The 27,946-nt window shown below is 34.7% G+C and overlaps 1 protein-coding gene across 1 annotated transcript; it reads left to right on the plus strand.

Annotated features, from left to right (window-relative positions):
• On the plus strand, window positions 1–27,916 carry plk4 (polo-like kinase 4 (Drosophila)). Its single transcript, XM_056477171.1, has 16 exons — window positions 1–196; window positions 920–1,015; window positions 1,107–1,202; window positions 2,818–2,932; window positions 3,811–4,792; window positions 4,885–4,970; window positions 7,032–7,393; window positions 7,551–7,655; window positions 9,273–9,375; window positions 9,766–9,915; window positions 9,994–10,127; window positions 10,332–10,426; window positions 15,636–15,762; window positions 15,847–15,987; window positions 25,385–25,491; window positions 27,526–27,916. The coding sequence occupies exons 1-16, from the start codon at window positions 167–169 to the stop codon at window positions 27,623–27,625; spliced, it is 2,829 nt and encodes a 942-aa protein (XP_056333146.1). The 5' UTR covers window positions 1–166; the 3' UTR covers window positions 27,626–27,916.
• The last annotated feature ends 30 nt before the right edge of the window (window positions 27,917–27,946 follow it).

The raw sequence follows: 27,946 nt of genomic DNA on the forward strand, positions 1-27,946 counted from the left end.
TTCAAAATGGAGGAAAGGCAAACATTTTGGAGGGGAATACAAATATATCGATTAAACCCATTTTTACACGTCATGCTCAAGTCAAAACATCTCACGTTCACCGGAAAATAAGGACATTGTAGATACAGATTTCGAATCGTCTGACTGAAAAGATTATGAAGTGAAAATGAGCGTCTCAATCGGTGACAAGATTGAGGTAAGTGTTAGCGCGGTCGCCTGCAGCTCGAGAGCCATTCAACTGTATCATTGTTTATATAGTAACTTAGAAGCGTCCATTATCAAATAAGATATCAACTTTTGGTCTTTTTGGTTCAGCGTTCGCTCTATTTACGAAACTTCTCATGCGCGATAGTAAACCATAACAAAACCCTTTAATTTAGCAATTTTTGCGGTAACGTTAAATAATTTTAATCGCCGCAGACTAGTTTGGGTTATGCTACCACCTTCCCCTCGCCTTCTGTTCACCCATCTGCGCTACGTTAAAGAGTTTAGCGAAGGTGTTTTGGGAATTGCTCTCGTGGAGACGGTTGCTAGGCGACGCGCGGCGGCGTCAGTGTCAGGTAGAGTCGCGGGAGGAGAGCGGGAGAGTGATGATGAACAGATGTCGCTGTCAGATGCAGGTAACTAGCGACGCGTCAACAAACGTCGCGCACTGCTCGCAACGGGCTGCTTTTGTGCGCTCCGCGGTCCAGACACTTTATGAAACATGCTGGAAGTAATTAATTCATTCCTGCTCAATCTGACCACCAAAGATCCAGATGAGGACCAAATTTTGGCATCCTCTGTGGATCTTAGGATCGAGGTAGGAGATTTAGTTCTAAAGTGAAGCTCTCAGGGGGGCAAGGTGGATCTCGTGGGACAGGCTGTGATCTTTCTGTTATTTTGCATTAATTCAAACATGTCTTTGCTTATGCTTTAGGACTTCAAGGTCCTCACCTTGTTGGGTAAAGGCTCCTTTGCATGTGTCTACAGAGCTAAATCTGTAAACACAGGATTGGAAGTGGCGATCAAAATGGTAAGTGCTGTTTAATTGAGCTTGGTGTCAGGATTGTGGTTGTGCAGCATCTGTTGAAAAACCGCTCTCTGTGCCCCTTGTGTATCTGCAGATTGACAAGAAGGCCATGCACAAAGCTGGTATGGTGCAGAGAGTCATTAATGAGGTGGAGATTCAGTGTCGGTTAAAGCATCCATCAGTTCTCGAGGTGAGTCCTGTAAACACACATCACCGATCTGCTCACAAACTGATGAACGTGTTAGAATTAAATAAATCTGAATCCGTTGCATTAAGAGATTATTCTACTAATAGATGTAAGGAGTCAGGTAGTTCAGTACAGGTCATAAAGTCATGAATGAATAAATGGAAATGTTTATATTTGAGATGAAACATATACAGACATGGACTAAATTGTTGGAACTTGGAACCCCTTTAAATTTTGAAAGTTTCATTAGCTTGCAATTTTTAATACTTCTGAACCACAATTTGAAAGCAGGATCTGATTTTCATTCATTTATTTTCTGAAATTTTGAATTAATTGAGACTTTTTTTCCAGGTTCGAGTTATTTCTGTGAATGTTACAGTTTTTCTTTCTTAAGTGGAAGGGTAGCAACAATTTTGTCCATGTCTGTATATGTTTGTTGTTATTATTTGATTTTAGTTTTATAAGTATTTTTTGTGTACATATTTTTTTGTGGAATCCTGGTTCTTGAAAGATTCTAATGGGTGACAATATAGGAAATAATGGTTTGTTTTAGTCATTTTAATGCATTAACCCTTCAACTACCCCACCAAGAAAAAAATGTTTGGATTGCATTTCTTAACTCCTAATGTCGCTAGTTAACACACTCAATGCATTTTTTCAATACATCCCATAATTTTTAAAATATCAACCTCTACCAAATGGTTGATATGTCGTTTATGGTAAAAGTACCAGACTTAATATATATATATATATATATATATATATATATATATATATATATATATATATATATATATATATATATATATATATATATATATATATATACACTATGAAAAATCTAAAAATATGAAGTGTCAGAGCAATTTATTAAAAAAAATTCAAAATAAAACATTTGAAAACTAAATCATCTTTATGTATGCTATAAAATATTTCAGATTCTCATCTAACGTGCTTTCTTGTTTTGTTTTGTTTTTTACAATAAAACCAAAATCAAGTGTAGTAGTGCAACAAGATGTTTGTTTGATTTTTTTTTTTCAACAATGCTGTGTGTGTAAGCCATTATTTAAAACAGTCATTCTTTAAATGACTTTAACAGTCATTATTTAAAACAGTATTATGGTCAACCGTTTGGCAGAGCAGCAGTCAAAGGTTTAAGGACTTATAGGCTAGAAAGAAAGTTTTTGTTAGGGACTTTTTGGAGACATTTACACACTTTTAATTCTGTTAATCCTAAGGGTAATGCTCGCTATACAAATGGAAATGTACTTTTAAACTGTTTTTCAAAAAAAAAAAAAAAAAAAGACTGGTTAGCCCACCTAATTTCTTTGAACAAATCTGTAAAAAGCTCCATTAATAGATATGGGCTAAGGTCAACAGATTAAAGCGGATTGTTTGATGATGGAAGAATATATTGTATGTAATAGTGCATTCATGGTTGTTGTTAGCAGCACTGTAATCTTGTTATATGAATATACATTGAAGAAAGAACTAGATGCAGCTTTTGTGTAATATGGCATAATTGTGCATTTGCAATATTACTTGGATCCCGTCATGAGAAATGACTTTAAAAAGTAAATATTGACCAGTTGTCTTCTATTTTCTTCCTTGTCTGTAGCTGTACAATTACTTTGAGGACAGTAATTATGTGTACCTGGTTCTGGAGATGTGTCACAATGGGGAGATGAGCCGCTACCTAAAGGAGAGGAAGAATCCTTTTACTGAGGAAGAGGGTGAGTTCTTAACATTTGTAGATTATTATTTTGAAAGTCTTTTCTGCATGCAGTTTAGTTTTTAAAATCTGTGGCTCATTGGCCAATATGAATATATTGTGTATTTCGTCTACATCATTGTTCAAGTTCAGTCCTATACACTCCCTGTCCTGCAGAGTTATTTTCATAGAAACTCACCTCCCTGTAGATTTTATTTATAAGTTTAGTAAATTTAAACCCCCTCCTGCATGTTAGTAGACTGAATGGGAGAGTACAATAAATCATTTTTTGCATTCCTATTTGCTCAAATAATAAAAGAAACTCACCAATAGTGTTATCAAGACTTTCAGAAAAAGAATACTAAAAATAGTGTTGACTGATAACTGCAGACAGAAGAGAGAACAATGTCAAATTTACTGTCCCCCCATAGACACTGCATTAGAAATTCCTTGCATAAGTGATGATTAGTTTTTCATTAGTCATTTGGTGCAACGAGGATATAATGTGAAGTATAGCTTGTACATTTTTTTTTTAAATAAAAATTAAAACATTAAAAACTTTCAAGGATTTAAGATGCTGATGATTATTAAATGCATCTTGCATAACTGTCTAGTGTAAAGGGTCTATTACACAAGTAACAAGCATTTTTTGGATTCAAGCAAAATAGATTTAAACCACTAAATAATTTGAGATCATTTTGACAGATAATGCATTCATTCATTTTTTTCTTTAGCTTTGACAGATTCATTAAAATTAAAATCTAATAAAATCACGTGGCCACACACACACTCTGGCATGCCCTGCAGTGTATGCATGCATCTGAGCTCCAGGCAGTCAGCGGGCGCTTTGAGAACACTGCTTTTTAATGCAATGTGTATTTTTGTTTATGTTTTGAGCAGCGAGGCACTTCATGCACCAGATCGTAAAGGGCATGCTGTACCTCCATACTCATGGGATCATGCACAGGGACCTGACCTTGACCAACCTCCTGCTCACCACCAGCATGAACATTAAAATTGCAGACTTTGGTTTAGCCACCCAACTTAAGCTTCCCAGTGAGAAGCACTTCACCATGTGTGGCACACCCAACTACATTTCACCTGAAGTGGCCACGCGCAGCGCTCATGGCCTGGAGTCAGACGTCTGGTCACTGGGCTGCATGTTTTACGCATTCCTTACAGGAAGACCTCCCTTTGACACAGACACTGTTAAACGCACTCTTAATAAGGTGGTGCTGGGAGAGTATCAGATGCCCATGCACATATCAGCAGAGGCTCAGGAACTAATCCAGCAGCTGTTACAAAAGAACCCAGCCCTCAGACCGAGTCTTTCTGCAGTGCTGGACCACCCGTTTATGACTCAAAGCGGGCCCACCGCCAGCAAAGACTCTGGCAGCAGTGACGGAGGCTCCATCGACAGTGGAATTGCCACAATATCCACAGCTTCCAATGCAACCAACAACAGCAGCAGCAGTCGGCTACAGAGAAAAACCAGGCAGATGATTGGACAGCCGTTGCCCAGTCGTATGGCGCCAATCCCTAGCTACTCCCATCATTCCACCAGCTCCAGTTTTAAGAGTGGGCAGGACTGGCAGCCAAATTCACAAGATGATTTATCCAGGATGGGCACTGGGAGAATTCCCGTGGGTGCTGACAGCGGAAGGCCCCATTCTCGCTACCTGAGACGAGCTCATTCGTCAGATCGATCTGCTGTTGGGTACAGCCACAATCCACAGGAGGCAGAGCTGGAAAGATGCCACTCAGAAGAGATGCTGTCAGGGGCTGGACGGTTATTTCCACAGACCTCCGGCTATAGAAATGCACCACATGGATACTCGAAACACGACAGGCTTCCCTCTCCACCTGTAAAACAGCCTGCTAAGTAAGAGTCATCCAAAATTACTGTAGAAGAGTTTGATAATTCATTGGGGTCTTTTTGTAACTAGAATTTCTTTTTTCTCCCTCTATTTTTAGTCCAGGATCATCATTCTCTACATCCACTCATTCAATGAGACAACAAATGCCGGATTCGCATACACAGCCCTGGTTCAGCAATGATGGTATAATGATGTTTCTATTACAAAACATGTACACAAATAACTTATAGCTCAATAGCCACAATTATCACAATAGCTCTGTTTTATGCTATAAATTAAATTTTTTTTATTATTAAAATAACACATGATCACATGCATAAATATTAACTTTACTTTTTGAGAAATAGTATCTTAGTTTTTAACGTTATTCCAGGAACAAAAAAAAAAAAAAAAGTAAAAATTTCAAACCCCTCGTATTATGACTGAACAATATATCATTTGAGAATCGATATTGCAATTTGTGAATCTGCAACATTCACATCGCTGAATGTACAATGTGGAGTCAGGACTATAGTTGACTGGGTAGTTTAGAACACATGAGAATTTTGGAGTCATTTCAGTTAAACAATAAAGTTTAAGAACTGCGTTTGTTTTTAAGGCCTGTGTAAATATTTTAAGTTAGTTTAAAGCATTTGGACTTTTCATTTGTAGATTTAACAAATATTAATTGCATTTAATTATTTATACATTATTATACATATAAACATGTTACTAAACGTAAACATAAATATATTTTCTGCTTCTGAATACTGTTAGACTACTTGTATATTTGTCTATTGTATTTATCTATGCTTGTAATTATATAGTTAGGGTCGGGTCAATAGACAATGCCATCGTTTATCGCTGATTGCCGATAGACATCACAATGCTGAGCCGGCATCAATATCCTCTGCCCTGCCCCCGTCGCAGCAGGAACGCGTTCGCGAAAAATACACACTTAGGCCCCGTTTACACTAATACGTCTTAGTTTTAAAATGCCATTTTAGAACGAAAAACGATCCAAGTCCACACTGGCGTTTCATCTAGCATTTCTAAAAAGAGCTCTGTCCACACTATATCACTGAAAACGCACATCACGTGACCACACACACAGGCATGCGCCGCAGCATAAAAGCACATCTGAGCTCAAGCAGTCAGCCGGTGCTTTGAGCACAAAACCCAAAGAGCAGTGCACGTCGGACAGTTTATTAAGGATGTACCGCTGGATCACGTCTCACTATAGTTGTTAAACGTAAGTGTTGTGCATCTTTTTTACCAACCATGTTTGTCGAAGCCATTATTACGACACAGATCAGTCAGCATATTCATGCCAGAGTCCCGCAGAAAAAATTATTGACAGATGGTAATTTGTGTGTAACTTATCTTTATTTATTTATGATTTGGTTATAGGTAAAACAAAGACCATGCGGGTTAGGTAGTTGAAACGGTAGGCTACAAATAGTTAATTCATTATGAATTTATTAATTATTTATAAATAATTAATTCACCTTCGCCTACGATGACGATGCCATCATCCATTGTGATGTTTCACATGAGACATTGTATGATGCCAAATTGGTCAACATCGCCCAACCCTACTTGTAATTAGTTTATTATATTTAATGCAGATGCACTCTCCTACAAAATGAATCCAATCAATCGGGAAAAAAATTCCAATTGAGATTTTTAAGTTATCTTGTAAAATATTGCAGTATAAATAGCAGAAAATCAAAATATCGAAATGCACGTTTTTTTTCCAATATCGTGCAGCCCTAGTTCATATGATGTCTAAAATGAACATTTTCATGAGCCTTATAAAGATTTCTCATTGCAATTAATTATGTTTTTTGATGATTACAATTTTTAAATTAACTAATTTGGAAAAACCCTGGAGTGTTACTGGGGGTTATTACTAGCCTTTTGAACGTATGAATTTTTATAGAAAAACAAAACATTGTATTGTAATTAGTGTCAATAAAATGACCATTGATGTTTCTTCACAAAAGAAGTGGTAAACCATTAAAAAGTTATTATAAAAAATTAACCAATTATTATGGAAAGAAAGCATATAATTAAGCCTTTCTCACTGAAAGCCATCATTGTTTTTATTAATATATGGATAAACATATAATGTTGTTTTAAAACAGTTTTGTCCCATGGAAAAATATGGACACGAGTAAAAGATATAAAAACAAATATTCTGATATTTTGCTTATATTGAGGCATTTTAAACCTTTAAACCTTAAAGCATTTTTTTTCTTTCAGGAGCGTTCAAGAGGCCGGCAGACGTGAGCAGTCACAGCAGCAGTGGGAGTTTCCACTCTGGACAAGGGCCAATCGGGACACAAACCTCCTGCAGTGACAAACCCAGCGGCCTTCACTCTCTGCAGCAGCAGCAGCCTATCCTCTTCAAGCACAACAACCCCGGGCCCTGCAGGGAAGATGCATTCGTATCGGGACACATGTCAAAACCTCAGGCCTACTCTGACGCACAGTTTCCAGGTCCACCGCTCTCCAAAGGCGATCCAAACACAGAGAAGAAGGAGAAAGTGTGCCCTAAGAAGAGCTTCCCTCTTCTCTGTGCTGCCAGACTCAAGCCTATTAGACAGAAGACTAAAAATGCTGTGGTAAGTCAAGATGTTTATGTCCTGTTATAAGCATTCATGGAGGACATTCATTTTTTGCCACTAGAAAATATCATTGTGTCATTTTTATTCCGACTTTGGAGGATCTGTAAGTTATAAGATGTATCATGATGTGATAAAGTTGGTATTTAATTTTTAGGTCAGCATTTTGGGCACTGGAGAGGTGTGTATGGAGCTGCTGAAAGGACAAGGAGCTCAGGAGAGAGTCAAAGAAGTACTTAGGATATCCTGTGATGGATCTATGGTGAGGGACTGTGAAGTCGATAGTTTATGTAATCTACTGCTTGATCAGTAAGATTGCTTTTCACTTTTAAATAGTGAACTTTATCTATCTATCTATCTATCTATCTATCTATCTATCTATCTATCTATCTATCTATCTATCTATCTATCTATCTATCTATCTATCTATCTATCTATCTATCTAGATAGATAGATAGATAGATAGATAGATAGATAGATAGATAGATAGATAGATAGATATGTTTATGTAATTAAAAAAAGGAATTATTTTATTACAACATGAATATTATATGTTTTATAATATTTTATTGTATTTGAATAAAATTATTATACATTATAGCAAATACGATTTTTCAGCAGTCATACCTTGGGCCAGACAGTATCTGCATAATAAATAAATGATATGAACATTTTAATAAGACTACTATTATATCACAATAATATCAGTGAAATAAATTTTACCTGAATAAACATAAATTTACAGACATTTACGCAAGTAAATACATAGACTCAATGATGAGGTAAAAATCTGGATTTTTGCATGTGCAGATTCTGTGTGGACCTAGTCATAACTTTAGCCTTCAGTGACGCTGATTGGTCAGAAATAATTCAGACTTACTCTATAAAGTCTAATATTAAAACAATATAATTTTTCAAATCCGTATTAAAAACAGATGGAAATTGATTTTATTCAGGATGGTCAGTAAGTTCAAAAGAAAAACTTTTATTTTTGTAATTTTATTACTTTTTAATTTTGTAATTATTTTTAATAATTATATATTTTACCGGTTAAATATTAATTCATTCATTCATTCATCCCCATTTCTCCCATTTCTACCCATTTCGCCACCACGTCGCCCCAATTAAATATATTGTTGTTAAATGAAAGTATTAAATTGTATAAAATGACCTCAAATATTACTGTACTGTACATTTTAGTAGCTGTAATTAAAGTAGCTTATGCCTATTATTTTGATTTGTTTTTTTATATTGCAATGTAGATTTCTGAAACAGTGTTCATAAATAATATAATCATTACAATAGTTTTGTAATATTAATAACAGTATTAGACTTCATTTATAATGCATGTTGTCCTTAATAAATAAATGCAAATACATAAGCATTTTATTCAAATAATATGATGATTAATAAATAATTAATAACAACATAAATATTATACGTTAAATGTAAAATGTTATCGAAAAACATGAAAACAAGCAAATAAATGAATAAAAAGTGATTTATGATAATTAAACATGCATAATACTTCATACTAAAAGATAATGGCTTTTACATTTTAGAATGGGCGTCCCTTGCACAAGCATAATGGTATTTGGAGGTCTATGCCATTTAATAGACCAGGGGTGTCTAAACTCAGTCCTGGAGGTCTGGTGTGCTGCAGATTTTAGCAACACATCTGCAAGGATGTTTCTAGAAAAAAACTTGTAAGAGCTTGATTAGCTAGCCTAGGTGTGTCTGATTCGGATTGGAACTAAACTTTGCAGGACACCGGCCCTTCAGCACAGAGTTTGCACACCCCTGTAATAGACTAAAGATCCTAGATTTAATTGATGTGCATTGGTTAAAAAAATGTTTAATTTACACTCTGTGGTCATAGGTGACAGTGTACCAGCCCAATGAAGGAAAGGGCTTCCCTGTGCTGGATCATCCACCCTCACCACCTGAAGACATCCTCATCTGCAGCTTTGACGATTTACCAGGTACAGTCACATACAGCACTTAAAGTGACAGTTCATCCTAAAATGAATATTTTCTCAACCTCAAGTGGTTCCATACCTTTATGGGCTTCTTTTATTTGTAGAACACACACTATAGAAGATATTTTGAAGAAAGCTGAAAACCTGTAACCATCGAGTTCCATAGTAAGAAAACAAATACCATGGAAGTCAATAGTTTTTAGCTTTCTTTAAAATATCTTAAGAGAAGAAAGAAACTCATAAAAGCTTGAAACAAGTAAAGTATGAGTTAATGATGACAGAATTTTCATTTTTGGGTGAACCATCCCTTTTAAATAAAGGATCGACTGCTCACTGATACCTTTATAGTCATAATTAAAACATTGGATTACACTTAACTTGTGCTTTCTCCAGAAAAATACTGGAAGAAATATCAGTATGCCACAAAGTTTGTGCAGCTGGTCAAATCCAAGACTCCAAAAGTCACTTTATACACCAAATTTGCCAAGTGCATGCTGATGGAGAACACTCCTAATCCAGACCTGGAGGTGTGCTTCTATGACGGTGAGGGACGCTCTTGATTCATTAGTGTCAGATTTGCTAAAGGAACTCTTTTGTAGTGAATCTTTTTATTTCTTTCAGGTGCAAAAACCCATAAAACAAGTGAACAGGTGCGTGTGGTGGAGAAGAGCGGGAAGTCGTATACAGTGAAGGGTGACGTTGGTCTGAGTGGACTCAATCCTGAATGCAGACTCTATATAGAGCTTTCTGAGGAGGTAAATGCAACACTGCGTCTGTTCGAGTGCCGTAAAATTGTGTGAAAAGTGCTCTTTGGCAGGTTTAAGTGTTAAATTGATGCTCTGCGTTTTGATATTATGCTTGCGTGTTTATATTAAGATTCTGAGGTGGCAGGTGGCACCTCATGCTATATTGCTATTCCTGTGGTTGTCATAAAGAGTGTGATTCGATGCTTTTTTTAGGGACATCGAATGTGTCTGTCTTTGGAAGCGGCCATCACTGCTGAGGAGCAGCGCAGCGCTAAAAACACTCCATTCTTTCCCATTACCATCGGCAGGTGAGGCTTGTATTTTGAAAATACATTGAACTGGTAGTTTTGAATATATTTATTGTTGAAGTCAGAATTATTAGCCCCCCTGTTTATTTTTTCCCCCAATTTCTGTTCAGCAGAGAGAAGATTTTTTTTCAACATATTTCCAAACAATAGTTTTAATAACTCATCTCTAATAACTGATTTATTTTATCTTTGCCATGATGACAGTTAATAATATTTTACTAAATATCTTTCAAGACACTTCTATACAGCTTAAAGTGACATTTAAAGGCTTAACTAGGTTAATTAGGTTAACTAGACAGGTAAGGGTAATTAGGCAAGTTATTGTTTAACGATGGTTTGTTCTGTAGACAGTCGAAAAAAAAATTAACTTAAAGGGGCTAATAATTTTGACCCTAAAATGGTTCATAAAGTGAATTGCTTTTATTATTCAATTAAAATAATTAATTATTATTTATTGTCTTAGTTTTTCTTAGTATTTTATTATATACAGTTCACACATTATTGATTATCACATTATTGAAATCTTTATTCTTATTTAAATGATTCCCGAGTGATGTTTTGAAGACCAAGGACATTTTCCTTAGTATTTCCTGTAACATATTTTTTGTTACTTATTTTTAGATTAGCTGGAATAAAAGCAGTTTTTATATATTTATTTATTTTATTTTTTATTTTTATTGTTGTTAATATTATTTATTTTACAAATAATTTTAAGACCAATATTATTAATCTCTTGAAGAGATTTAGTTTTTTAGATGGTCTATAGAACAAAGCACTATTGTCCAATGACTTGCTTAGTTAACCTAATTATGGTGGCTTGAAAAGCCAAGATACTGTTATCTCATTTAAACTACTACTTCTTTTTTCTGAGACTAATTTTAAAGTGTTGTTGCTAGATCGGATGTGGATGCGGCCGGAAGTTAAAGAGAATTATTTATATTATTTATTAAATTTCACATTTCTTATATTTTATTAACGTATACCCCCACCCCAACCCTAAACCCAATCGTCACAGTAATGTAAAAACAGTTGTTGTACTGAGTACTATTTATGCTATCTAATAAATTACCCAATAAATTGTATTTTTTAACGTCTACCCCAACCCTAAACCCAACCGTCACAGTACTGTAAAAATATTAATTATTGTTATACAGTGTCATAAAAAAATGCTGCTATATTAATGTGCATATTGCACTTTGCTGTCCGCTTATCTCCTCCTAAGCCTTTCAAGCTACATGCTTCAAACTTTTGTCAAACCTTCAAACTGGTCTGACTCAGGTTGCTATATCTTTTCTAACTGATCCGACTTTAGGTTTTCCGAAAAACGACCCAGAAAATTCTCAAAAGCCCCATTGACTTAACATTGGGTCAAACTTTATGAGCTCATAACTCTGCATCAGACTGTCCTACAAACTTAAGAATGCTTCATTTAACTCAGACTAGCCAACAGCCAGCCACTGATGACCTTTAAACTTACTAGCCACTCCCTAACAACCACTTATGGAACCCTAGTAACTGTCCATAGACTTCCATTGTAAAAGACTGCCATTGACTTATCATTAAGTCAACCTTTGTAAGCTCATCATAACTCTGCATCAGACTGTCCTACAGAATAGTCTGGCCTCATTCAACTCAGTCTAGCCAGCAGCCAATCACTGATGACCTTTAGACTTACTAGCCACTCCCTAGCAATCAATTTCAGCACCCTAGCAACTGTTCCATAGACTATGACTAGCTGTTAACTGTAGCTAACACATGCTAGTAGTTTTAACATGCTACTGACATGCTAATCTTGCTAGAAACATGCTAATGTCGTGTTAATTCGTGCTAACAACATACTAATTCATGCTAGAAACAAGCTGATTCATGCTAGAAACATGTTAACAACATGTTAATTCATACTTGAATCATGCTAATTCATGCTAGAATCATGCTAATATGCTAATCCGTGCTAGAATCATGCTAGAATCATGCTAATATGCTAATTCATGTCAGAATTATGCTAATATGTTAATTTATGCTAGAATCACGCTAACATGCTAATTCATGCCAGAATCATGCTAACAACATGCTAATTCATGCTAATATCATGCTAATTCATGCTGGAATCATGCTAGTAACATGCTAATTTATGCAAGAATCTAGCTAATATCATGCTAATTCATGTTGGAATCATGCTAGTAACATGCTAATTCGTGCTAGAATCATGCTAGTTATCTGCTAATTCATGCTAACATCATGCTAATTCAAGCTAGAATCATACTAATATCATGCTAATTCATGCTAGAATCATGCTAGTAACATGCTAATTCATGCTAGAATCATGCTAGTTATCTGCTAATTCATGATAACTTGCTAATTCATGCTAGAATCATGCTAACAACATGCTAATTCATGCTAGAATCATACTATGTTAATTCATGCTAGAATCATGCTAGTAACATGCTAATTCATGCTAGAATCATGCTAACAACATGCTAATTCATGCTAGAATCATGCTAAAATCTTGCTAATTCATGATAGAATAATGCTGGTAACATGCTAACTCATGCTAGAATTATGCTAATATCATATTAATTCATAATAGAATCATGCTAATATCATGTTACTACATGCTAGAATCATACTAATATCATGCTAATTCATGCTAGAATCATGCTAGTAACATGGTAATTCATGCTAGAATCATGCTAATTCATGTTAGAATTATGTTAGTTATATGCTAATTCATGCAAGAAACATGCTAATATCATGCTAATTCAAGCTAGAATCATGCTAGTTTAATGCTAATTTAGACTAGAATCATGCTAATACCATGCTAATTCAAGCTAGAATCATGCTAGTAACATGCTAATTCATGCTAGAATCATGCTAATTCAAGCTAGAATCATGCTAGTAACATGCTAATTTATACTAATATCATGCCAATTCAAGCTAGAATCATGCTAACAACATGCTAATTCATGCTAGAAACATGCTACCAACATGCTAATTCAGGCTTGTTTTAGTCTTTAGTGGTTACATTGTTAACTGCAGGGTTCTTAAACATTCTTTTGCCAATTTGATACTTTTTCAAACTAAATAAACTACTTCTAACAGGCTTTTTCAAGCCATCATAAAGTTTGTCCTTAAACTTTATCATCTAGTTAAACTGTGGTGTAGTACAGTATGATTCGGTATGGGTCATCTTTTTCTGGCTTGTGTCTCCACTGCCAAATGATACCAATAGTACCCTTTTTGGATGGCGTGGTATTCAACAGAAAGTTGCAGTCGACGTCATTCTCGCTTGAAGTTCAGATATCATATGAGAAGCACTTCTTACTAAACAAATGCTTTATATAAATAAATATGTATGTAAAAGTAAATGTTAATTACTAACCTTTCCATGAACAGGATTTGATTATAGCTGCAGATCAGTGATAATGCGAAATACAAATAGCCTACTGTAACGTTCATTCATTCATTTTCCTTAAGCTTAATCTCTTTCTACTGTAACATTTGCAATTATATAAAATAAAAAAAAACATTTATGAACACAAACATTCAGGCCTTATTTGGGTTCATAAAAGTTACAAAACATATACAGTCAGTACAAACCTCTCATCTTTATTTTTCACCAGCACATGTAACCTTAACATCTTGGTAAAAAGTAATTCAGTCATTGAGACTCACACTTATTCACACTCATATTTATTGAAAGGGGAAGAAAAACCTATTTGTGTGACTTGATTAAGAATAGTTTGATGGTAAAACATATTTTAATAGAATGGGTATTTTTGAATGATATTAGAGAATGTTTTTTTTTCAGTAAATATTTTAAGGGAAATGTTTTAAAATGTGTCTTTTGGAAAAGTTTTAGAATATTTATTATTAATCAAGTTAAAAGATTGTATATGGGTCTTTTTAGTATTGTTGCTTTTTGTATAATGAATGTTTATTAAGAAACCGATTATATGTTGTATATTTAGTATAGGTTTTGCCATGAATATAGCCAATGCTGCTGATATGGCATTAAAACATAATAAATAAATAAATAACCTTGTTAAGCCTTTAAATTAGTTTTTAAGCTGAATACAATATCTTGCAAGTGGCAAAAGTAGAAACATATTATACACTGTCGTCATGACAAAGAAATCATGAATTAGTTTTTAGAAATTTGTTATTAAATATGTTTAAAAAAAATAATAGTTTTCATTAAAAATGCAAAATATATTTTTTGACTTAAAACTATCAAAAGCGTTCAAATTGTTATAGTTTTTAACAGTGATTTTTAAGACTGCATATAAAACAGTGATGATACATTTGCAAACCGCAACAAATCAGCAGCTATTAGTGAAATGTTTAACTGTCCTAATAAAAAATAATATATTTTTCATCTTAAGAGATTTAACTAGCTTACTTCTAGAGGAAACAGATCAATACATGGCTGTGAATGATGTAGAAAATGATATTAAATCATATCCTGAAAGTAGGATATGGTAGCCTAAATGTTAAAGTGTTAAACCCCTGAAAGCACAGTTAGTGGACCCTGCTAGTGGATCAATAGACACTTTTTGTTTATTTATTTGTCTGACCGGTCACCATTTCTGGCTTAGTTCACCTGATAACATTTCCATGGCATGAAAATAGCCATAGAAGCTGGCACTAGCAAACAAACAAACAAAGAATGTAAGATAAGATTGAGGTAGTGAAATATTTAACATATTAAACAAACAGAAACTTATTTTAATGTATTGAAATAAAAATAAATAATTAAAATATACTCACTATTTACTCACCTCAAGTGGTTATAAACCAAAAATGACATCTTAAAGAAAGCTGAAAACCTGTAATCTCTGACTTGCATAGTATCAAAACAAATATTGTGGAGGTTAATGGTTACAGGTTTTTTAACATTCTTCAAAATATCTTCTTTTGCATCCAACAGAAGAAAGAAATGCATAAAGGTTTAGATCAAGTGATTGAACTGTGAATAATGACAGAACTTTAAGGCCGATACACGACATACCAAAAAAAGACCCCCCCCCCCCCTCTCCAAAAAAGCATTGTTTAACATGTAATTTTATTCTGTGTTGCAAAGCTACATGGTCCGAATAAATGGTCCGAATTGCTTATTAATTATTATTGGTGCTAAATCACTGCTTTTGTTTGAGATGCAATGTCACAAATGATGCATATCTCTCATATTCTCCATGTTGTTGTCCACCAGGAGACCTGTGAACCCAGCTCCTCCAGCTTCTGCTCCTTCATCTTCATCTTCCTGCCGTCCAGCAGCTCCAGCAGAGGTGGCTCACGTGTGTCTCAGTCCTCCGCAGCATCCCCAAATCACTCCATCAGTAAGAACAGCTCTCAGACCACTGTGCTGCAGATACTGCTTAATTATTTCTGTCTCACAGCGAGTCATTTCTGTTGACCTGCAGATGATTTCCTATGCGGGATCAGACTTGACCACAGCCAGTTTGGCTACAGGCAGCTCTCCTGTCCACAAAGATGAGCGCAACGTTAACTCTGGAAAAGTGCTCAAGTCCATTTTTGTGCCCAACATTGGCTGGGCCTCTCAGGTAACATGTTTGACTTTAGTTATAATAATAAAAAAATATATAAATATATATGTTAAGTGTTCATTATATAAAATATTTTTATTATATTCAGTGCTTAGCATATATAAGTACATCCCTCACAAATTTATCTCTTAAATTCATATTTTTAATAGTAAGCTATACAATGTTTTATTTGTGCATATACATACTGAAGCCAAATCTTGAGCTTATCTAACAAAATAACTTAAGATACTGGTCCAAAAACTATAATACCCAAATTAATATGTTATAGAAAAATATTAAATGCACATTTAAAAAAAGAGGAAAAATCAAAAGAAGCAAAAAAAATTAAAACGTTAGTTGAAATTTTGCTGTTTGTAATTTTTTTTTTCAATATTTTACTTGAATTTAATTGTATTATCTTTCAATTTCTAAATATGTTTGGAGACTAAAATATTATTTTAATAAAATGTATCTGTTTAATAAATCTTTTTTGTTTAAATGCACCAAAATACATTGCCTATATTTGCTGAGAAATGGATAAAACTATTCATTTTTTAAATGGGGTGTACTCAATTATGCTGAGCACTTTATGTATACACTTTTTGTTATTTTATCATTGTTTTAAACTGCAGTTTTTTGTGCTAAATATCAATAATTTTATACTGTATATATTTTTAGGGATGCATCGATATGGATTTTTTGACCGATATTAATAACCGATAACACAATATAATATAGCCGATAAATATACATATTTCAAAATGTTGTATTTTGTATACAGTGAACAACTGATTTTATTTTAAATACTTCACAAAAGTTTGAACTGATCTTATGCACTGAATAGCCTACTCTAAGCAAAAAAATTCTATATAATTTATATATAGCTATAATTTCAAGTTTGCAAGGAGATTATATAGACTTATATTCATGATTTTACATAAATCAGCATGCCAAAAATAAATTATTTCCTTTTCTTCACATAGCAAATTAACATGCAACTTGACTGTTGCATAAAAATAATATGTTAAATAACAAAATGGGACTTAATTAACAAACAAGTAAATAAATATGTTTTAAATAATATGAAAATGAAAGAACTAAGAACTGAAACCAGCTTAAATGTTCTTAAATAATAACAGTGATGTACTTATGAACTTAGTGTCCGAAAAGGCGTTTTGAGAGGTGTTTTGACAGTTCAGAGCCACCGTACAAGCGAAAAGCTAAATACAGATAGTACTATTTTAGAAAGTGCAACAGAAATTTGGCCCATTTGGCGTTTTAGATTCTTTTGAACACATGTAGGTGCTGCTTGTCAATCAGACGCTTTATGATAAAGGTTTATGATAAACTGCTGTGAGTTTGAAACTTTAACTGCAGGCGCTGTGTGATGCGCATGCACACAAAGCAGAGTCAGATTTGTCCCCGAAAGTCAGATTTTGATACAACACCTGAGCATTGAGCACTTGACACATCAACAACACGTTGATAAGAACAAATAATTCTATTAGATTACAAACAACCCAACAAGTTGTTTAGCACGTGTGCATCGCTGCTATTACGTTTACACATGTAATAATTTTCCTGAGACGATTTAAACCAAAATACACCATGACACTCTGTCAAGCATATCTACAATGATGAGCAATATGATTACTTACTGAGTTATTAACGCACAGCAATACCACACAAAGAAAGGACAGACTTTAAAGGAATAAAAAATGTAAAGAAAGCTGTGTTATAGCGCATTTGACAAGTCTGAACATGTTCAACTCACGCATGCGCGAGGCAGGCAGTTCTGTACAATTACGTAATCCATTGGCTTAAAGATATCAGCCTAATTTTAATATCGGATCGATAATGATAACATTAAAAATAGCATTTATTGGCTGATAAGGATTTGGCTGGCAATATATGGTACATCCCTATATATATTTTCATTATTTTATTTTAAATGGTCTCTCTTGTTGTAGTTCTTTTTTTTCTTTTTTCATTTTTTATATATTTTTTCCATTGTAATTGTTTCAATTGTTTTTGTGTTTTTGGCATTTTTATTAGTTTAGTTTAACTCTTTTTATTAACAATTCTTAATCAGAGAGGTACTACAAATGAGAGAAAGAAAAACCACAATACATTATTTTCACAATGTTGAGGAGAGAAATACTGAGTGGTAATTAAACACATTCCTTATTCTCTGAACCATATTGAGATGGAAATAAAGTAAACAAAAACAACAAAAAAAAAAGGAACAAACAAACCAAACCATAAAAAAAAGAAGGAAAAAAAAAAGGAAACATACATATACATAATAATAAATTAACAAATTACACAAGTAGGCCATTACCGTTAAATGTAAAATATCACGCAATTTCTTTTCATAATACACTCTTAGATAAGTTTGTATCATTCAAAAGCAAGAGGGGAAAAAAGAAGAAAAAAGACATACAGACAGGGTTAAATATGCAAGACGGGATATATAAAGCTATTTTTTAAAATACAACAGAAAAGGTTGCCAAGCTGTATAAAAATCCTCTGTTTTGCCATTGATTGTATATCTAATTTTTTCTATTTGAATGAACTGTAACAGGTCATACATCCAATGAAAGTAGTTTGGCGGAGAAGGCTTTTTCCAGTTCAATAAGATAATTCTTTTAGCAATTATTAAGCAAAAGGCTAATACATTTGACTGCAAAGATGATAGCGATACATTTGTAGGATTGAGTCCAAACAGTGCCACTAAATGACACGGTTCAATTTTTAAAAGAAAAATATCAGATATTGATTTAAAGATTGATGTCCAACAAGAGATTAACTCTGGACAAAGCCAGAAGGTATGGTAGAGGGTAGCTGGAGCTTGTTGGCATCTGTCACAAATGGGATCAATTTCTGGGTTTATTTTAGATAGTTTAACTTTTGTCCAATAAATTCTATGTAATAGTTTAAACTGTATCAGTGAATGGCGAGCGCAGATGGAAGTAGTATGTACACGACGAAGAACTTTTGACTATTCATCGTGTGAAAAAACATGATTGACATCTGATTGCCAGTCTAGTTTTATTTTAGACAAAGATGAAGAGTCTGACATATTGAATGAGAAAATTGTTTTATATATGTTGGAAATAGCACCCTTGGAGATTTTTATTTCCAAGATCTGATCAATCTCTTGTTTAAGAGGTGTATGAGGGAAGTGAGAAAATGTATTTCTTATAAATTCACGAGTCTGCAAATACCTAAAGAAGTGAGTTTTTGGGATCCTAAATTTTTCTAAAAGATATGAAAAGGTTACAAACGTGTTCTCGTGAAAGAGATCATTAATATTTACAATACCCCTTCTAAACCATAATGCAAATGCTCCATCTGATATAGAAGGCAAAAAAGAAGGATTTTTATATATAGGAGACAAACACATGTTTCCAAATTTTTAGGCTATGTAAGACTAGAGGGTTAGAAGAGAAACATGAATATTTAGTAGACAATGAGGAGCATAATAAGGAATGTAAAGAAACTACTACAAGAGTCACATTCCATTACAACCCATGTTGGAACCCATTGGCAAAGACCGTAATGGGACTGGCTCCAATATAAGATGCTATGAATGTTTGCTGCCCAGTAATAAAATAAGATATTGGGAAAAGCAAATCCACCTAATCTTTTGGGTTGCTGGAGAAATAGTTTCTGAATCCTCCTGGGCCTCCATTCCAAATAAATTCTGAAAATATTCGATCTAAAGTCTTAAAAAGATTTGGGTATAAACACTGGAATGTTTTGAAATAAGAAAAGAAATTTAGGCAAAATGTTCATTTTTATGGTATTAATTCGGCCTACAAGCGATAATGGAAGAGTCGTCCACCTAGCTAAATCTTGCTTTGTTTGATCCAGAATTGGAATAAAATTATGCTTGTAAAGATCTACATATTTCCTTGTTACTGTTACTCCCAAGTAGCGAAATTGATGTAAGGCTAGCTTAAATGGGAACGCTAATAATGGAAGAGCCCTTGCAGCTGAATTAATTGGGAAGAGCTCGCTCTTATTTAAATTAATTTATAGCCTGAGATGCTACTGAACTGTTTCAAAATGTCCAAAATATAGGGAAAACTGGTTTCTGGGTTTGCGATATACAGAACAACATCGTTGGCGTAGAGAGAGATTTTTTTGCTCTTTATTTGCTCTAAAAATACCATTTATATTGTGGTTGGAACGAAAAGCTATCGCAAGGGGTTCTATTGCTATGGCGAATAAAAGTGGGGACAGGGGACAACCCTGTCTTGTCCCACGATAAAGTGAAAAATATTCAGAATTTATACCATTTGTTTTCACAGATGCCAAAGGGGAGGAATATAAGAGTTTTACCCAACCCACAAATTTATCTCCAAATCCAAACTTTTTTAATGTGAGAAAGAGATAGTCCCACTCGATGCGGTCAAAAGCCTTTTCCGCATCGAGAGAGACTAAGATCTCCGGTATTGGTGAGTCTGACGAGGTATAAATTATGTTCATCAATCTTCTAAGATTGAAAAAACCCTGCCTGTTTTTTATAAAACCTGTTTGGTCAGGGTGTATGATGTTTTGCACAAGTTTCTAGTCTTATAGAAAGTACCTTGGCCAAAATTTTCACGTCAACATTAAGGAGGGATATTGGACGATAAGACCCACAGTCAAGTGGGTTTTATTGGGTTTCAAGATCAATAAGATTAATGCTTGACGCATGGATAAGGGTAAACTACCGCTAGGGCTGGGCGATATGGCAAAAAAAAAAATCTAGGTTTTTTCATAAAGTTTGACCGATTCACGATTTCGATTTCGATTTTTTTTTTATTGTGTAACTAGTCAACTTAAAACATTACAACAACATGACTGAAGTAACATTCTCTTTATAAGTAACTTGAAAAACCATCTGGTTAAGGAACATTGTATTTTTAATGGCCATGCCATACATAAATTGGTCAACAAGGTGTAAATAAATGTAAAACAAATTCACAAGTTAAATATCGTTGCAGAAGATTTGAATGAAATAAAGTAAATATTGTGCAATTTGAATTAAACATTAAATACTTCTGAATATATAGTAAGAAAATAACCATTTTAACCAATGTAAACATTACATCAGTCAACTCAAAAAGTTAAGCAAATTTAAAACAGTTAAAAAAAAAAAAAACTTTGTAGACCATCATGCAAACAAAGCATGTTGTTGATAAGTCACATGTAGCTGTTCTTTACAGGTTTCTTGAGAGAAAGTTCTGTCTACAGTCTGACTGTATGGGCTGTATGGGCTAATTTAGTTTTACTACCTTCAATGGTGCAATTGCATATATTGATGAAGTATTGATACTTTGACTACAAAGTAAGCATAATAAAAATTTTCATTTGCTTTGTGTAAATTAAATATAAATTAAAGATTAAGTAGATTAGTTGATTTAACAAGACAATGTGTCAGTAAACAGGGCGCCTGTTAATAAAGTTTCTAATAACTACCTTTTCTAACAAAAGCAATAATTTTCATAATAAATAAAATGATTACTTACGTGCTGGTCATAAGCCATGTTTGTTAAGGTGATGATAAGATCACGTGAATTATGGTTCGTCATTTAATCGGCGTCCAATCCCGGCTAACTTCCGGAAAGGTAGAGTAGCCAATAGCGCTAGAGATAACAAGTGAACCAAGTCCCGCCCCAGGACTGACAAAATTCCAAAATGTTTCGCGCGAGCAGAGAAGAACCAGCGAGCGAGCGGAGAGAACTGATCGCGCGCGCGCGCTGTAGGCATGACCTCGCCCGCGAGAGCGTACATCATCGTGCGCACAGATGATGAGGTGCGCGCGCGGGACTTGTTTTCTTCGCGCTGGATCAGTTGAGCGCGCGCGTGAAGATCCCCTGTGCGCTCGCGAGCTGTAGTTTTCTCGCGTGTAGATCTGTAATCTGCTCACGGTTCACTTCTCCTCGCGCGCAAACATCACCGCTGCGCTCGATTAATATTGGCATTGATTTGCCGCCATAACATTCTCTGTTACATTCCTTCATAGAGCACCGTACTCTCACAAGTGAGCGGCTAATTAGGCGCGCCATCATGTGGTCGGACAATATTGCCTCTTATATTGTACCTAATAGTTTTATTTAAAAAAAATCGCGATACCTCGATTTAATGAAAAATTAAATCGTCTTAAAACGTAAATTCGAATTAATCGGAAAAATCGAAAGAATCGCCCAGCCCTAACTACCGCTATTAAAAGATTCTTCAAAAACCGAAAGTAGTAATGGAGATAGCTGAAGAGAAAACTTTTTTAAAAACTCGGTTGGAAACCCATCCGGGCCTGGGGATTTTCCACTCTGCATCTGTGAAATCGCATGTAGAATTTCAGTTAAACTAATAGTGTCATCTAATTTGGTTTTTGATTCGTTGTTAATTTGAGGGATATCAAGATTTTAAAAAAAAATTATTAATAAGATTTGTATCTTTAAGATAATCAGACTGGTACAAAGAAGAATAAAATAATTTAAACTGGTTATTAATGTCTTGAGGGTGCGATACAATATTTCCAACTAGGGCTTGAATTTGAGCAATAAAGCTTTTTACTGTTTGAAGTCTAAGTATTAGTGCAAGAGCTTTGCTTGGTTTATCACCGAATTCATAAAAACGATGTCGTGACTTAAGTAAGAGCTGCTCCGCTTGGTTAGAGGAAAGAAGATTATATTCAGATTGTAAGAGAGCCCTTTCATTATATAGGGATGGGGTTGGACGCTCTGCATATTTCTGATCTATTTTGCCAATCTGTCCAGAAAGATCGCTCAGCTTTTTGCTGCACATTTTTTTAATATAAGCAGAACGAGAAATTATTTCTCCACGCAAATAAACTTTGAGGGTTTCCCAAAGAATAGAAGCAGACATTCCTTCTGTAACGTTTGTCTCAAAAAAAAGGAGATTTTTTCTGAAATGAAATCAACAAAATAACCATCTGAAAGTAGTAAGGCATTCATACTCCAAATATGAGAGACTCTTCCATATCCAGAGAGAGTTATTTCTAGAATTACTGGAGCATGGTCAGAGATGGTTATACTGTCATAGAGAGAGGATTGTACTCGGGGAATAAGTTTGTTGTCAGTAATAAAATAATCAATACGCGAGTAAGTATGGTGAACAGGGGAAAAGAAAGAAAAGGTTCTAGAGGAGGGATTTAAAAACCGCCAAATGTCAACCATTCCGTATCCTTCCATGAAGCAGTTAATGATTTTAGAAGACTGAGATAGAGTAGCTGGTTTAGGGGATGATCTGTCTAAAATAGTATTTAGGACGCAATTTAAGTCACCTCCTAAGATCAACTGATAAGAATTCAAGTCTGGAAATTTAGAAAAAAGTTTGGTAAAATAGTCTGGGTTATCCCAGTTGGGCGCATAAACACTAACTAATACCACTTGACTACCATAAAGAGTGCCTGACACGATCACATATCTGCCGTTGAGGTCAGAGACAACTTCAGAAGGGTTAAATGGAGTATTCTTATTAATTAAGATAGCTGCGCCTCTAGCCTTGCAGTTGAATCCTGAGTGGAACACCTGCCCTACCCAAGATCTCTTAAGACTTTTATGGCAAGAGTTCTTAAGGTGAGTTTCCTGCAGAAAACTTATATTAGCCTTTAGCGTCACCAGTTTGGAAAAAACCTTTACACTTTTTACATTATTATTCATCCTTTTTACATTCCAACTAACTAATTTAATCCTGCCCTGTCTCTCTTGAGGCAAATTTCTATGCATTACTGTGGAGTGTGGGCATATTAATGTTTAACATGAAAATAAATAGTTTAAGTCGGAGGGCAGGAAATGATTAGGTAAAAAATGATAAATGGTACACAAAGTAGATTTAAAAAATAAACATCTATTGTCCATATGCGTCCATAACTGGCACAGAACTTAACATAAATAACACAAATAAGTCTGACCGACAAGAACAGTGCAGTCAGATATATAAAAAGAAAAAAGTTAACTAGTTCTAACAACTTTAGCTGCCCTTTCGGCAGTACTCTGTGAACAAAAATACAATATGGAAAACGTTATCTCAGTAGTATATCATACATAACATTACATTTAAGTTTAGAACGTAGCTGTTATGAAGCATAGCGTAATTTAAGAAACTTCAAAAAATGTCAACATCAAGTATGGGTTGCCTAATTTTTTCAGAAATTTAGTTCAGGAACTCTTATTTGATTATTCAAAACAATACGATTGCAACCTATTTTCATATTTCAGTCATATCTGTTAAGCATGGCTTGTTGCAGGCTTAATAACTGAGCTCACAAAATCCGCCGCGGTCTGTGGAGTGAGAAACATATGTCTCTGTCCCTGGAAATCAACACGGAGTCTGGCTGGGTTTAGCATTCCATAGGTAATGCCGGCGTTACGGAGTGAAGTTTTTACATCCTTGAACTCGGCCCGGCGTTTCATCACTTCTGTGGACATGTCCGGAAAAACACGAACAACCGCACCGTTAAACTCCAAATGTCCCCGCTCGTGGCTCAATTTCAAAATAAGTTCTTTTGTTTGATATCGGTGTAGTCGAACTACCATATGCCTAGGGAATGAGTTTCGTTGAGATTTTTGCCCGACACGATGAGCACGATCGATTTCGGGGGGTCTCTCAAAAGCGTCCTCTCCAGCATTTTTATTAGTTTATATGTAGTTTATTTATTTATTTTAACTTTTCAGTGTATACTAAACACAAATGTGAAATAAATGTATTTTTTTCCTCAATTTCTGTTTAATGTAGAGACGATTTTTTCAATACATTTCTAAACATAATAGTTTTATTAACTCATTTCTAATAAATTATTTATTTTATCTTTGCCATGATGACAGTACATAATATTTTACTATATATTTTTCAAGACACTTCTATACAGCTTAAAGTGAAATTTAAAGGCTTAACTAGGTTAATTAGGTTAACTAGGCAGGTTAGGGTAATTAGCTAAGTTATTGTATAATGTTTGTTCTGTAGACTATTGAAAAAAATATAGCTTAAAGGGGCTAATAATTTTAACCTTAAAATGTTTTTTAAGAAATTAGAAATTGCTTTTATTCTAGCCGAAATAAAACAAATAAGACTTTCTCCCGAAGAAAAAAATATTATCAGACATACTGTGAAAATTTCTTTGCTTTGTTAAACATCATTTGGGAAATGATTAAAAAAGAAAAAAATCAAAAGGTGGCTAATAATTCTGACTTCAACTGTGTATATATATATATAATCCTTATCAAACACAGGTGATGCAACTAATTAAGGTGTTCAACACTATTAGAGACTATTAAGCAGGTGTGAGTTGGAGGTGGTTGAAGCTAAACTGTGCAGAGCTGTGCCCCCCCAGGAATTGTGTTTGAGACCATTGCTGTATATGAAATGTAATTAATCGTATTTATTTATATTTTATTTTTAGCTAACCACTGGCGAGGTTTGGGTTCAGTTTAATGACGGGTCGCAGCTGATGGTCCAAGTTGGCGTCTCTTGCATCACTTTTACTTCCCCCGAAGGACACATCACCAGGTAAAACTTTTTATTAACAATATACTGTTGCATTTAACTTTGCTTGTCGTTTTTTGATTATACTTTATTTAGATATCCTCCCTTACAGAATCATCTCAATCAATCTAAAATAATTAATATAATATTGAGATCATCTGGTGAAATTACATTTTTTTATAGCAATATACAGTTAGATCCATGAATATTTGGACATCGACACAGTTCCAACATTTTTGCCTCTATACACCAACACAATGAACAAATAAAAAAAACAAGATGTGCTTTAACTGCAGACTCTCAGCTTTAAGCCGCGGTCACACTGGACTTTTCTCCCCATGGACTTCCATTCATGCACACACGAATGCGTCAGACCGGAAACGCAATCTTGTGCAACAAGTTTCAAAAATCAAGCCTCATGAACTTTGACCTATGAAATCGCATTACTTGACTGCATTAGACCAATCGAAAATCAAAACATGACCTCTCTGTACAGGAATTTAAAATATGGACCAATCTCTCGCTTTTTAAAATATCTAATCATCTTATTTAATCCCGCCATTTTTGCAGTGCCGTACTACAGAATTTTGCCTGCTCAAACTCGAGTGTGACCGCAGCTTTAATCCACATCCAATTTAATTTACACCCAATCAGGTTAACTCTGTTGCAATTACAACAGTTTGCATATGTGCCTCACACTTGTTAAGGGACCAAAAGTAATGGGACAATTGGCTTCTAAGGTGTTCCATGGCCAGGTGTGTGTTATTCCCTCATTATCCCAATTACATTGAGCAGATAAAAGGTATAGAGTTAATTTCAAGTGTGCTATTTGCATTTGAAATCTGTTCCTGACTACGTTTACATGGACATCATTAATTGAATTATTTGCTTTAATCTAATTAAGAGAATAATAAGACTAAGGTGTTTACATGAGTTGCTTTTTGAGTGTTACTTTCATGATCACGTTTTACATGTTACAGCACATAATTCGATTAACTTCACCGCGCTATCCGCATTTCCTCCGGAGTTTCATGTAATTTCGGGTGTTTCATTTTTAATTTGTCAACTTTAACTGTAGTTTGGCACTTTCACTTTCATTCACGAACATTTCATGCACGCCCTCCGTGACAAACGAGATATTGGATGCAGCTATGAACTGCTAGAAGAGTGTTGTTTTAATGGAAGTTCATACCGCATGCTGAATGGAAGAAAAAACCCTCTGCATTTTGCGATGCAGTTGTCTGTGGTCTGCACTGACTGGGTAGGTGCAAAGAGTGTCAAACGTGTGTGTGTGTGTGTGTGTGTGTGTGTGTGTGTGTGTGTGTGGACTATCCTGTCACAAAACGCTGCGAAAAGTCCTACATGACGGTAATAATTCGATTAAGGTGTTTACATGTCTGTACTGCACTTCAATAATGCGACTAAAATCGGCATATTCCACACGTCTTAATTCGATTTCTCTTTAGTTCGATTATGACCTTAATCTGATTAATCAAAAATCGCTGTTTACATGGTTAACACTTAATCAGAGTATTGTCTTAATCTCATTACAATCGAATTATTGGTGTCCATGTAAACGTAGTCACTGTCAACTCTCAAGATGAGATCCAAAGAGCTGTCACTACCAGTCAAGCAAGCCATCATTAGTCTGAAAAAACAACAAAACAAACCAGAAAGATAGCAAAAACATCAGGCGTGGCCAAAACAACTGGGAGGAACATCCTTAAAATGTTCTTAATCTTAAATTTTTTTTTTAATCGATTGTGTTGGTTTATAGAGCGAAAAATTGTGTCGATGTCCAAATATTTATGGACCTAACTGTATATGACAGTGAATGAAAATATTGCAATGTCAGTTTGTTCCCAATATCATGCAGCCCTACTACAAACTCTGCTTTAAATCACAGGACCAAACCATTTTTCAACCACATTCAATAAGTAGACTCTGTCATTTTAAATGTCATTACTATTTCACCATTTCACAGTTTTTATTGTATTTGTGATCAAATAAATGCAGAAAGCAATGTTATTGATCTGATTGCTGTTGTTTTCCTCTCAGGTATAAAGAGAATGAGAAGTTACCAGAGCTGGTGAAAGAGAAACTACACTGTCTGTCCAGCATCCTGGGTCTCCTTGCCAATCCCGCTGCCCGATGCTGAGGAGCCGAAAAACAGATATTGATGTGACCCCCATGCGCATCGCCTTCACAAGCACTTCAAAACGCTTCCCTTTTTACGTCAGATTCTCATGTCATGTGCTTTGAGTCTTTGTAAATACCTTTTTTAAAAAAAACCTTTGTACATATAGTCCCAAAGATTATGAAAATTATATATTTTTTATGTTGTACATAATGGGTTTCCTGTCTTTGTGTTTAGATTTTTGTACCCTGCTCTTTGATGAAATGTTAGCTCTGCAAACATACAGGCATTAAAACATCTGCTGTACATCTTTGTTTGGTCTCTTCTGTTTATTTAAAGCAC

Source organism: Danio aesculapii, chromosome 17, assembly GCF_903798145.1.
Source record: "Danio aesculapii chromosome 17, fDanAes4.1, whole genome shotgun sequence".
NCBI lineage: Eukaryota > Metazoa > Chordata > Actinopteri > Cypriniformes > Danionidae > Danio > Danio aesculapii.

Excerpts from the sequence above, each read along its gene's own strand:
- plk4 (XM_056477171.1), top strand. The coding sequence starts at position 167 with ATGAGCGTCTCAATCGGTGACAAGATTGAG. Across the intron at positions 1,203-2,817 it reads AGCATCCATCAGTTCTCGAG|CTGTACAATTACTTTGAGGA; the intron begins GTGAGTCCTGTA and ends CCTTGTCTGTAG. Across the intron at positions 15,988-25,384 it reads ACATTGGCTGGGCCTCTCAG|CTAACCACTGGCGAGGTTTG; the intron begins GTAACATGTTTG and ends TTTTATTTTTAG.